Source organism: Protopterus annectens, chromosome 3.part0, assembly GCF_019279795.1.
Source record: "Protopterus annectens isolate FY-2018-M chromosome 3.part0, PAN1.0, whole genome shotgun sequence".
NCBI lineage: Eukaryota > Metazoa > Chordata > Ceratodontiformes > Protopteridae > Protopterus > Protopterus annectens.
The window spans coordinates 59,672,369-59,686,797 of record NC_056731.1 but is presented as its reverse complement, the minus strand read 5'-3'; the positions used below and the strand labels follow the sequence as shown (position 1 = coordinate 59,686,797).

General features: G+C 38.1%; 1 protein-coding gene across 1 annotated transcript in view; it reads right to left on the bottom strand.

Annotated features, from left to right (window-relative positions):
• ELP2 (elongator acetyltransferase complex subunit 2) overlaps window positions 1-14,429 on the bottom strand; it is a 1,608,146-nt gene that overhangs the window by 1,399,861 nt on the left and 193,856 nt on the right. The window contains exon 4 of the mRNA XM_044065497.1: window positions 11,646-11,802. Within this exon, the coding sequence (XP_043921432.1) occupies window positions 11,646-11,802 (157 nt within the window). The remainder of the gene's footprint in view (window positions 1-11,645; window positions 11,803-14,429) is intronic.

The following is a 14,429-nucleotide window of genomic DNA, read 5'->3' as shown; positions in this document are numbered from 1 at the left end:
GGGGGTTTATCCTCGCAACTGTCTTTTTAGTGTTTTGTGAGATTTTATTTTGTTAGCTTTGAACATTAAACCTTGGACACAATTTAGGTCTTCCATGAATGGAAAAAAAAAAAAAAAAAGACTGAAATTCTTTTCTTACTCTTGATTTTAGTTTAGGCTATCACCGAATTAAAACGTTGGGAATGCTCTAAACTGCATGCCTGTGCATCTCTAACCCTATGGCTTCTGTGGGCCCCAGCATAACGGAGTTATTTCCTAAGTGGTTATTACAGTGCTGCCTTGGTCAGGAAAGGTATGTTCAAAGGATGCAAGGAAAACTAACGCTAAACAGCAACACCAGATTTCTTTCATTTCAAGCAATCATTGCATGAAAAGGTTGTGTAAAAAGAAAATATAACTTTAAAATGTACTACAGAGCATACAGAAAATCTCAACTTCTTGAAAATGTCAGAATAAGGCAAAGTGTGAGAAAAGGAAGAAAAAAGTAATGTGCATGGTGTGGGTAGCCAAAGCAGGAGGGAAAACGCAGAGGAGCACAGGAGGATGTATGTGCATGTGGGGGGGGGGGGGCAGTGGCTAGGGCTCCATTTCACCCAAGTCCAGCCTTGTACATACAGCTGATGTAATGTATAATTACTGTAACTAAATGCCACTAACTGTGAATGTCCCTCTGCGAGTGTGGTACACAGGCCTGTCATAATGTAAGAGCACTGTAGCTACAAGTCAGTTGGTGGGTACTACTCTTAAAATTTTGCCGCTTGAACTAAAAAATTGTTTAGGAGGGGTGGTAGTGACAGGGTGATACTTACAGTGGAAATGCCCAGGGAGCCCGCAAAATGCTAACACCAGCCCTAATACAAGCCTTGGCTTCATTCTAAAGGCCAGGTCTAAAGCATACACTTGATATGCCCTTTTCTGTTAATAAATCCTACTTTGAATTGCCATTCCAATTGCTTATTTGTGTGTTCATACAATTAATACAGTCTATTTGATCCAGTTTCTCTGGTACAGCAAAAAAAAAAAAAATTCAAGTTTTCTCTGCTCATTCTCTCTCCTAACTACCACATCTTGAAACAGGTTTTTTTTTTTGAAAGGCCTCAATCATACAGCCTTTTCTTCATTTTAACCTCAGATTTTTGCAGTTTTATCAGTTTATCTGAATAGCTAATTAAAGCTGCTTCTATTTTTCAGCCTTTTTTTAGTTGAGTTGATAAACTCTTTCAGTGTTTCATTTATTTTATTCACATCTGAGTGAATATGATTTATTTTTTCCTCTAAATTAATGGAAGCCATCTCTTGTACCAAAGCTGAAGCTTGGACTGCTTTATGCTCAACAGCTGTGGTATTCTTCCTAGCCAGTGTCTTCTCTTCACTTTTTCTGGTTGATTTTATTTTTTATCAATTCACTACATTTCTTCTTTGCTTTACCCAGTGAACACTGTCCAGTAACTTTATTTTACTCAAGCTGACAATAAGACTGGCTCTTATTTCTCAGTATCTGTTTCTGTACTGGAAGAACTGAAATTAAGTTTTTGATCAGTGCGCAACCATCTTCCCCTACAGCAAAAATCCTTAGCAGTGGAAAAGTTATCCATTCAAAGAACATCTGAGGGATACATATTCAAGGAAACCTTGTCTTTATGAAACAGATATGTTGCAGCCATTAATACAGCAAACGGCTCCCTAATGCACACTAAAGATGCGACTGCCATTAAAAGAAATTTTCTGGAGATAAACCCTTAAAACTCTGTTGATATTGCATTAAACAGGAAGAGTAAGCATCTTCAGAACCGAATAATTGTCTGACAACAGCACAGCAACATGTTATGATCTGTTAGTTATCTGCATGAATGATAAACCATCATAGAGGCTGGTATGATTATTATGGGCAAGGGTCTCGTTCTAATTAGCTAGATGTTTGTAAAGGCTGTCCATCTTCTTGTTTTCTTCAAGCAGAAGTCTGGGTGTTTTAGCAGGGACAAACCAGAGACTGGGGGCTTCTACGATGTGATAATAGTACCCTTAATCACTGGCTCTGTGACTCGGAAGACAAAGTATTCTACCTCCACCTCCTCCAGGAAAGAAATACTCAGTTACGTGTGGAAAGGAAGGAATAAGCATCCATGGCTAGAATACAAAGGAGGTTATCTTGAACACTGAGGTGTCTCCAAAGAACATAGTGTCAGGGGAGGTGAGCCATGCAGTAGTGAGCACTAATTTCCCTCCTTTCTCTCTAAGAAAATGGCCTCCAAGTTTTTGATCTCTCCAAAGGAGCGAGTTGGGTAAAGTTCCCTATCCCCATTAGCTCCTGAAATGGGCCCATGCATAAGCAAGCGTCAGGCTGACATGGGCATTTGCCACAGACTGGGAGACAAACAGCACCTGGAAAACTTCCTGTCTGTGGCAATACATGGGGGAGACAGAATTGTGCCAAGTGTTAGTGAAATCAATTGTGGGGACCCACAACCACAACTCAGGCTTCCACCAGATACTGAACATGTGTTGCATGTCCAGGCCAGAAGCAATGAGCTCTGCTGTAACAGGACCTAGCAGCTCCCCTCAACCTGGGTGACTGGACTCTGCTGAGCTTGTAAAAGACGCTGCAAGGTGAAACTTCAACCATAAGTACACAGACCCATGACCAGGAGAGTCCAGTGAGCAATCTCCAGGATTAGACTGGCTAGCCAATAGCTAAAGCTGATCAACCACACAATAGCCAGCACAGACACACTGCAATGCATCAACAGTTTGACAGCCAAAGTATGCCAGTCCAAGGCCTCTCATAAATCCCCCAGGGAGGAAATGTTTGCCACTTCCTGGTTTCTCCATCTGACACCTACTGCTGGCCAAACTGAACTAATACTTCCTGCAACATTTCACAAATGTGCTTTTCCCAATGACAGTGAGGCCAGTGTAGGTGCATGCCTTGAAGGGTAATTCAAAATCCAGAACAACATTTTACAGATCTGTATCTAAGCATCAAATGGAAAACATACATCACCAAACAGTTGCCCTATGCAGCACGATTGAAAAAGCTAAGACTGTTCTCTGTTGCATACTGCTTTCTCAGAGGCGATCTCTGTCTAACGTACAGAGCCATGTCCAACCCAGAATTGTTGAACATGCTCCATCTTAGCAAAACCAAATCTACTCGAGCTACACGCTCTAGGGATATAAACCTCAACACAACAATGAATAGAACATGCTGGAGGGATAGATTCCCTTTGCAGAGACTTCCCTTACTAAGGAACAGGGTCCCGATATACTTAAGACAGAGCCCCTCACTATCACTCTTCATGAGGAACCTTGATGAGTGGATGGGTAACAGAAAGTTCACACCGGGGATCACACCAACAGCACTACTAGATAGGGGCCACGGGTACTAGCTGCTAGTACAAGGGTCTAGGGAACTACTAAAGGGGCGGTGAATATCGCACAATGTGGCTGGGCTAATATATGCCTTCGGGCAGATAGCCCAGTGCCAACCTATGAACCATGACTGAGCTTTGAAAAGTGAGAGTAGTACAAAAAAATAATTGGGCTCAGGGGCTAGAAGCACTTGAATGTGACATTATCATGTACAGTACCAGGACTACGCACCAACACAGAGGTTGTGAACTTGGAAGAAAAATGCCAGATTGTGATCAATGGCAAGAGTAAACCTAGCTGTTGGATCCATCAGGCAAGTCCCTGATTTTTTATCCATACCTATATCATCCTTAAGCATTCCATTTGTTTGTCAACAATTAAGAATACAAAAAACAGCAAGGTGCGCAAATTACAGATGTACTTTAAGGGCCTCTAGATTATCCAAATGTGTAACAATTAAGAAAAAAACATGAGCATCAAGGGGACTGAATCAAGAAAGATGAAGCTGGTATCAGAAGCAATGAGAATTATTTTTAACACAAAAAATGAATACACTGATTAGTTGTCCTAATGAGACAATGGGTTAAAATGGTTCTACTGCAGCAGTTCTTCATAAAGTACATAAGATAAAAAGTGATTTTTACAGACTACCGGAGCATCAGTCATTAGTGCTACTGTCTGTTCTGCAGCCGGGGGTACAAGAATAATTTTTAGATGTTTGGCTGTTCTCTTCACCCTCTGTCTGCCTCCACCCTACCCCCGGAGTATCTTTCCTCTCACTTCTTACATATCAGAGTATGGTATTTAGGCTGACTGCTTACTCTAATAGGCTAACTTTTTTTCTGGGTCATTGGAAATATTTAGTGTCAATCTGTTAAACTGGAAATGACTTTACAAACGTCAGTATTCTGTATGTCATAGCAAACATCACTCTAGTGTAATGCGGTTGTATCCTAGGCTAGTGAGAAGAAAGACTGCCTTCATCTCAACAACTGAAATAGTCTATGTCATTTCATTAAATCCCAAATGCTTTAACACATTTTACTGAAAACACGTGTGACTGAAGTTAGAAATGCAGAGAAAGTATGCACAATGGTGTCATTTCTTATCATAAGAGTTATAGGGAGTAAGTTTAGCAAAAGTGTATGTGGGTTGTGATGCCCCACATCAGGAAGTACCCACAGATCTATAGATTTACTGTCTGTCGTGTTTTTTTATCTCTTTCCTCTATTTTTGCGTGACTATGGAGTTGATACACACATATATCTATGGGTCGATGTTGACTCATCAAAATTACAGTTCACCGAACAGCAATTTCCCTAAGTCCATTTTCAGAAAATGCACTTTCATGAAAACGGAGTCACGGAAACAAAACAAAACAAAAAAACACTAGACACATATATGCAAGGGGGCAAGCCCCCCTGCACCTCCCAAACCTCCGCTACTTATATATACTAACTCCGAGATCACACTACAGTGGTGAAATGGGAATATTCCCTTATCCTCACTATACCGCGATTTACTACAACAAGCTGCCCTCCCATTCACCACTGAGGAAACACCATACCTGCACCACCACAAGATCCCAGAACCGGCAACCTCTCTTCGTTGAACCAAATTTTCACGCAAGTGCATTTTTGGACAAATGCACTCTTGCGAAAATGGACTCAAGAAATTACAGTTCACTGAAGTGCAATTTTGATGGGTCAAAGTACATACATATAAGGAGTGTGGGGTGCAGGAGGGACTGCCCCCCTGAAAAACTATTTTCTTATGTTATTATTACTTGCAGAGGTGGTTTTCTATGAAATGACTTTTCAGGAAAAAAAATTAGTTTAATGAAATGGGTTTGACCATTTCGGATTCACTGAAACACATTTACCCATATAATGCATATGTATGTGTGTATATGTGTGTATACATATATATAGTCTGAGTGTGCGAATATACAGATATCTATACCTATAAATATTGTGTGTGTGTGAATTCACTTCAGAATTTCGAGTTCCCAAAACCTCGAATTTCATATGGTCGAGACCATATGATAAAAGTTTTAGAACTTCGAAACTCTAAAATAAATCTGAAACTAACACAAAACCACTTTCCTCAATGTATTGCAGGGGGGCAAGCCTCCCTGCACCCCTCACTCCCCCACTTTTTAAATATGTCAACTCAGAGATCTCACTACAGTGAGGAAAAGGGAGAATATATATATATATATATATATATATATATATATATATATATACACATACACACACACACACATATATACACACATATATACACACACATATATATATATATATATATATATATTTTTTTTTTATTTATTACACAGACATGCATACATGTATGTATATATATATATATATATATATATATATATATATATACACACATATATACACACACACATGTATATATATATATATATATATATATATATATATATATATATATATATATATACACACACACATATATATATATATATATATATATATATATATATATATATATGTATATATACCCACATATACATATATATATGTGTGTGTGTCTCTCTCTCTCTCTATATATATATATATATATATATATATATATATATATATATATATATTTTTTTTTTTTATTACACACACACATTTATAGGTGCATATGACAACACTGACTCTTCCAAAAATCCAACTGTATGTGGTTCAGACCATACAACTGATTTTCCAAAATGTCAAAGAGACTGTTCTGAGATTGTGGTAGAGTGAGCATTGGGGAATCTGCACTTTTCCCACTGTACTGAGATCTCGGGGCTGCATATATAAAATTTGCTAGATGCATGGGGGTGCAGAGGGGCTTGTCCCCCTTGCAAAACCACAGATTTGGTTTTTGTGTACTATTCTATTCTACTTTAGGAAAGTCGATCATATGGTCTCGACCAGAGTTTGACTTTTTGAACAGTCAATGCTACGATATATATATATATACATACACACACATATATATATGTATATATATATATATATATATATATATATATATATATATATAAACACAGAGACAATATATATGTATGAATATATATACATATTTTATATACATACATATATATACAATATATGCAAATATACACACATCTGTAAATACACACACACACACACTCTGACTGCATGCCCCACACCCCCGCTAACTATATATACCAACTCTTAGATTGGCCAACAGTGGAGATGGGGCAAATTCCATCAGTAAGTATTTTGAATTTTCAGTCTTTTGAAGTACACCCATGTGTCGATCATAAATATATATATATATACACGGTGAAGGAATGGGGCAGATAGGCATGGACTGGAGCAAGAGATGTGGCTTTTATCTACTTTTTCCTCTTCCAAAGCTTGCACCCCTTGTACGGAGATGTTTTCCTGAAAAAAGATAACACTCAGTTGGACTAACACAGTTAAAAATGGAAAAAGAAAAAAAAGAGCAGTACAGTTAAGAGCTTTAACTAAGTGTGATTTACTGAACTTTCACTATAATTTCAATAGTCACTACTTGAAACTAACAAGAAGCAGTTGAAATGAAATACCAATATATCCCTTCAAATAAACAGCTGAAAAGGCTGCATACCTGTGCAGTGAGCATTTCCTTTTTCCCACTCAGTACCACTAAAGCCAGACAGTCTAAAGAATCACGGTGTAACCTGAACATTCTCCAATGAAAAGACACTTTATTGAAATAATCATCAGCTTAAATGGACAGATACCCAAACATCAACTTATTCTAATCATAAAGTGCTTGTCTTTCTTTTTGATCTAACCAAGTATACAACATACAAAGAAAACAATTTCAGTAGTCCTCCAACTTATCTATGGCTGAATGAATTTCTACAGTGTCTTTAAACACCCGTCTGTATTTTTGTGAAATCTTGCATTATTTCCTTCTAGTATGTTTCAACATCATCTATTATATAATGGAGGCTGAAAGGTTAACTACTTCTCAGACAACAATGACCTTAAGCAAAACAGGGTCATTAGCAAAGGCATTCTAGCTATATTGTTAAAGTTCTAAACCTAAGCACTAAATGCATTCATTTTTTAATGCATGTATTATTTCCCATACAGATGACCAACTTCCTATCACAGCTAGAAAATGGCTTACAACTACAATTCTGAGTCTGAACAAAAGCACTAAAGTTATTCTTTAAAGTCTAACATTCAAATGCAACATAAAATGCTGTGTAAGAGATGGTCACTAACATTAAAGAATATCACAGCAAAAGCTAAATCAAAGCTCATGCCAGAGTCCATCAGGTAGGAAATCAAAATACTGTAAATCAGTAGAGCGATATACTGCAGTAAATATTAGGAAAGTGCATTCAGTGGCCCTTATGATGACAAGCCACTGACTGGCATGAAATTAAGCATAGCAGCCTCATAAAGACAATGTGAGGCACAACACATTTAAAAAACACACTTAAGATAAAGATATGTCTGGCATGGCTTACTGGTAAATCACTTTGTCTATGGTGTGCAGGGTCCTGGGTTTGAACCTAGCAGAGGCTGTTTATTGTGAGGGAGGTTGGCATAGCGGTTAAGGTGTTTACCTTACAGACACAAGGTTTGATTCTCACATGGAGTAATTGGCTAGGCTTAAAATGACCCAGAAGGGCAGTTAGCCTAGTACTAATCTATGATCCTATGATCTATATGATGGAAAATAATTAAATTATGGAGCTGGTTGTCATTCAAAGCAAAAGCAGCTACATCTGAGCAGAGCTCATCCTGCACTTGGTGATGTTCCATGTTCTGACTAAAGCAGCTTGCTACAATGTATTCTACTCACAAAGGGCTAAACAGGTTTAGTCCTGCAGTCCCGACCATGAAAGTAGCATTAAATTCTATAAAAGCATTCAAAATTGCCAGTACAGAAATGTTTATCAGCATTGGTTTTTCTTAATTATGTCCCCTAAAACCTTGTGCCTGAGGTGGCTGCCTGCCTAGCCCCACTCTAGCTACACCTCTGCATCTTTGTAGAGAAACATGAACTCCAGAAAAAAATTAAGAAAGTACTGGTACTTTATTAAACCATGTTAAGGCTATACATTGGTAATTAACTTCATCCTGTAGTCTTGGGTTTAGTTCTCTCAATTTCCACTTGCAAGCTGTGTGACACTGAGCAAGTCACTTAAGACAGTGGTCTTTGCCACTCCTAAAAATGAGTCAGTTGTGTCCAGCTGGCTTACTTGGTACATATACAAAAAGACAAGCGAGAAGTGGCTAAGGTGGCAGGAATTATTTCCACAGCATGTCAAACTCTAAACTGGCAGTCATCATCAACAGCCCTGAGCAGATCATGTTGCAACTACATTACTTGCTCTTTACCACTGCAGTATGATTAATAAATAGTAGGTACAGTCCCTACCACTGTTGCTGAAAATCTTATCACCAAAACCACAAGGTTAGCCTAGCAAGACCATTGTGCAATGAAGATTACAAAGATTATCAATTCTATTGTGCAATTTCAACAGCTTTCATTACAACGTTATTAGATGATTCAGAAAAGCAGCAAGTTCTAAATGTTTTGGAAACTGCTTTCATTAGAAAAAAAAAGTTGCAACTGGTATTTGGGGAAATCAGGTCAACTGACTGAAAAGGTTAGTAGCATCAAGCATTGATAAGTCTTGCCTATTCGATACGCCATACAAAGGAAGCGTTAAAGACCTCAGCCCTAAAACTTATTTTGCAGTGCATTAAGTTGACACTGCTCTCTTGGTGCCACTTCAATGCTACATAAAAGTCAGCAGCAATACCCTGATGCTCCTTAATAGCTGAAGCTAACCTCGGACATTCATGAACTCTGTCTTAATTAACTTGCAGTGAAGCAACTTGCATGTTCTTTAAGGGTAGATTTCTGTTGTTCACCAAGACCAGTATGAAACTTTAGTTCTCCACTACTCTACAATAAAGAAATGGAGACCAAGGTGCAGAATAGGTTTATCCTGATTCGGTTATATCTAGACTGCTGTTATCATATGACTTCTCTCAGCAGGTGCATGAAGAGGCTCTGGTCTTGCATAAGGAGACACATTGCTCCTCAGAGCAAGACTTAGACTGATCTCCTAGGTGCTACCCACCCCCTTTTTTAAGTCCACATTAATAGGACAATCTGAAACCATGGATTTGTTCTTCCCGTCAGTTCCTGAAATCAGACTGAATGAAATAGGCATTCTGAGACAACATAGTAACTTTCTCATGTTTACTGACAGCCACCTACTACTTAACCAAGTTGACAACAGTGTGTAAAAGATGTAGTTTTATAACTTTATTGGAGGCCAAGCTCTCACATGAAGTCTTTGCAAAACAATAGTTTGTCAGTGCTATATAGCACCACACTACACCAATCATACTTGGCTCGGACCAAACAATCTTAGTTCACTGAGGCTCTTAAAAGCAACCTACCTAAACCTAAGTGTAATTTAAGAAACATGCACCCTCACCAATCTACAAAGAGTCACAAATACACATCACAGACAGCACCCCATCATGAAACACATCTGAGTCACACTGATTCAATTCTAAAGTCCACAAAGTGTACCTCCATACTGCCCAATATCTTTATCCATAGTGAGAAACACCAATGTACCACTCACCATGCTATGCAAGTACAGGGTCATGGTCATTTGCCTATCAGGTGCCAGGATTTACCATATCCCATATGCTGTCAAGTCCTTGCACCACAAGTAAAGATATGACACAGTCATTGTACATGGGGGTATAAATGCCTTGAGACCTACCTGGACTACATGAAGAGAGGGAGACAATGGCTCTCTAAGCCTGAACCTCACCTTGAGCTGTTTTCTACCATCACAGAGAATAATGCTAAAATATGAGCAAAAGACAACTGATTATAACAATTGGCACTGCTTCTGGTGTCATTCAAAGGGGGAAGAGTATACAACAGCCTGGGAAAAGATGGCAAACAGTTCAAACTACTTTGCCAGGGATGGCCTGCACCTCTTTCCCAAGGCTTCAGTACACCAGTCAGAGCCTTGTCCAGCCCCCATAATGCCTTTTTAGGCAATGGTAGTCTTTTAAAGCTTCCAACATAGCTAAAGAGAAACTGAACAGCATAAAAGTACTGCTGCTCAAAACTTGGAGCCTAAACAAAAAATTCCACTCTATGCAGGAACTACTTACCCAAGAAAACATAGCTATATGCATAGTCTCACAGACCTTGTTCAAGACAAGTTAAAGCATTCCATCAATGCAAAGCTTCAATGCCTACAATTCATTCTGGATCACTGCACTAGACAATGAGCTATAGGCAGAAGTGTCTCAAAATTCTTAAAAATAAAAATTAAAAATCACCTCCAGCTTCTTTAGACAAGCTAACGGAGTTGGAATATATACTTGTTGGGGTGTGGGGGCACAGCCCCCCACAATAGGAAGTTCGAGGTCCAATACATTCGATGTTATGTGCATTCACAATTTTTGCAATTCGCTCATATAATATAGAACCAATAAATCAAATAGTGTCATAAGCAAGGGGCTTAAATCCAAACAAGGGACTTGAATCCTTTTAGCAAAATAGGTAGAACATGTTAAGGGGAATAAATATGCATCACTCCTATGGAACGGTCTTCCACTCCACATAAAGCAGGGAAATTCTTCCACTCTATTCAAATACAATTTGGGCATAACAGCCTCAACACATACTTGTTTGGTCCATGTTTGGATATTCATATTGTAAAACATAAAGGCTAATAATTACTACGGGGATACAAGGCTAGGCTTCTTAAGATCCTCACGGATCAATAACCTAGTAAGTACCTATTAACTTATGTGAGGATAACTGCATTACATGTCTGCTACATCATGCATCGTGCACAGCTGTCTGAATTTAGATGAATCTATCCAAGGAAATACTACTGTTAATCTTCAATAAGCTTGTACCCTCAAGTCACCTAAAGACAGCTGAAAGAGCGGGCCTTCTTTCATTGATTTTCTGTATTTGTTCTCCAATCCACAAGTTGTATCACAAAACCAGATTATTACTACAAAAAAACAGCCAGGGAAATAATTGGAAACATGATTGCTAATGCCAGCATGCACGCAACTTCAGCTGCAGGTTTTCCATGAAGACTTGGCACATGGCAGCTGAATCCTTTCAATTTCATCCACTAGGGCGTCCATCCACCAAATGATATTGTTAACCATAATACTTCATTCTCTGTCACAGGAATATACCAAGAAACACCAAGATAATCACGGAGAGCTACTTACCTTCTATCCCCTTGCAGGACCAGATTTTGACACAGGAGTCTGAAGCTGCTGAAACTACCATAAGATTGTGTTGCTCTTCCTGTCCACTATTTAAGCAAAGTGCATCCACAGCACAAACTGCATCTGAATGCCCCTCAAGTTTGATGAATTTTATAACCTTAGCAAAAAAAAGTAAAAGTAGAAAAACAACATGAAATATTAACTTTATTCTTTAAAGAAAATCAACTCAGTGCTACAGTTTAATGGAATTAATATCAAGTAATTAAACATTAAAAAGTTAAAAGTATTAAAAGTAAAATAAAAATAATTTAATCTTTAAAGAAAAACTCCACCAGAAACTGAAAACATACACATTTTTCATCATAACTGTTAACAGTAACGTATCAGGATTACTCTGTTTCATATTACATTTTGTTATACTCTCAAAATGGCCACAATAAGGACAGTCTTATGTAATCTGGCTTTTTAGTTTTATTTGTCTTGCTTTTACAATGTAGTCTGTGTACCCATAATATGAGTCAGCTTAGACATATTAACGTAGGTGTTTTTTTTCAAACACAGTCCTGAAAACCATTAGATTCATGGCTTGTCGCCAAAAACAATGCCAGTGTTTCTTTTTTCCCACTGAATTACTCCGATTTGTGTTAAGCACATATTGTTAAAAGTCTACAATGGCACATTTTTATCTTCTTCCATAAAAAGTAAATACATTTCGGGATTTTGTTAAGTACAAAGAGCTGTAGTCCTCTTCTTCTTACAGTTACACGGATGAAGACCACACTACATTGGATAAAAAATGAAAGTATTTTCCTCTTAGGTTATATAGTGCTGTAGCACAACTCGTACAGGTCCTTCACATAAAAATTTCATCAGCAAACAACTTTTCAGTTTCACTTGAGATACTACATGTACTTTACAGCAGTTTATTTACCTGGCCAAGATATGGCTTCAGAATATATAAAATTGTGGAAGGCAAGTAAACGTGAAAGCTACTGAGGTGTTGTCTCCCCTATGTCATGCAGGCTAAGAATATAGAAGACTGTGATTGGGTCACCATTCATAACTGGCTTATTATGTGTTCAAGACTTGGATGCCAGTAAAGCTCAGGAGGTGAATCCTGGCATCCATGTCAAGAACATGTAAGAAGTCAGTTATAATTGGAGACCCAATCGTAATTCTTTGAAATGCATGAAGTTTTACGTGCTTCATGTACTACTAGTTTGAAAAAAATATTGTTTTGCTAGCTTTCAAAGCCATAAAGCACTTCGTGAGCGCTGTCAGAGAGAGTGTAAAACTGTCTTTTGCTACAGAATGTCAGATACACATTACTACCAGGCAAAAATAAATCTGTTTTTAATTCTGCTGCTATCATGGTTTAACTGCCTAGCGAGATACCAAATCTTAACTGAAGCAGACATGTTGGCAATTGTTAAGATAAAGTCTCATGCTTACATGGTTTGTCTTTTTCGTGACGTCAGAGTATAATTACCACACTGCATGCACTACAATTCCATTCTGAATCAGCATGTTCTAAATAGGAGAAAAGATGACAGGACCTTCTTGATCTGTGGCAGGAAAGATGGAAATGACGAACTTGGATACTGGAAAGCAGCAATGTTTTCCCATCTCAGTCTTTATTACTCCACATATCTTCACCCACAAGTAACACACACACACCAAATTACAAGCAAGGAAATGTAAGCATAAAATGAACCACAGTCAACTCTCATTAAGCCTGGAACCAAACTCCACAGCATTATATGTGCAGTTTACTCCCAGGCACCTACTCTTTGGGAAGTTCTCCTCATCGACCTAAAGGAAATCAACACTTGATTCCAAATTCAGAATACAACTCAATGTTACTGCTTCAACACAGGACACCGCCAAACACACTATCACTATCTCCTTTGCAAGTCTCTTCTCCTCTCTCAGATTTACTGAAGGTTAACCCACATTACAATCTAATGCATATATTATACATTACACTCTACCTTTTCTCCAGAATTTATATACCAGTTTTCTTTGTAACTAGTATGAACTACTTTATTGCTTACATTTCTATATTTTTTGTTTGTGAAACATTTTGTATTTCTTCCAGGCTGAGCCTAAAATTAGTCAGTACTGAAGAAATGTACTACACTGAAAAACAAAAATAAATAGCAATTCCTTTCAAGTTATAGCCCACAATGCATCACCTTGCTGCTTTCAAATCAACCTAACATACTGGGAAGATAGCAATTGTACTTACACTCAGTGGCTGGAGATGAAGAGATGCACAACTAGCTAGACAATGGCTGTTGTCTAATCTATCATTCCCAAATCTGGCCAGTGTATTTTGGAAGCAACAGATTACTCACAATCCCTACTTCTTTGCAGTTGGCAAGGTGGTTAAACAAAGTTGTCACCATTTTCCACCTCTACCAAATATCTTAAATTTGCAGCCTTTAAAATTAACTGCAGTTACTCTGCCTAACTATTCTATTCTCAGACACTTTATCACTAACTTCTGACATAGCTGGGTGCTTTAAGCTCTAATCATCAGCCCCCTCTTTCCCATTTTCTACATGGGGTCAGAGTATCGTGTTAACTGTTGCCATCCTTGATTCAATGCCACATCCCTGCCTTCTTCGACACTCATGCTTGACTGTCACAGATCTTCTTTCACACAATTCATCCACCTCTTTGCTGGAAGTCCTCATTTCCTCTTACCTTCTTCCTGTCTGTTCCTAATTTTCTTCAACAGATTGTCTTCTGCTTTTTCTGCACTTGTCCGAATCATCATAA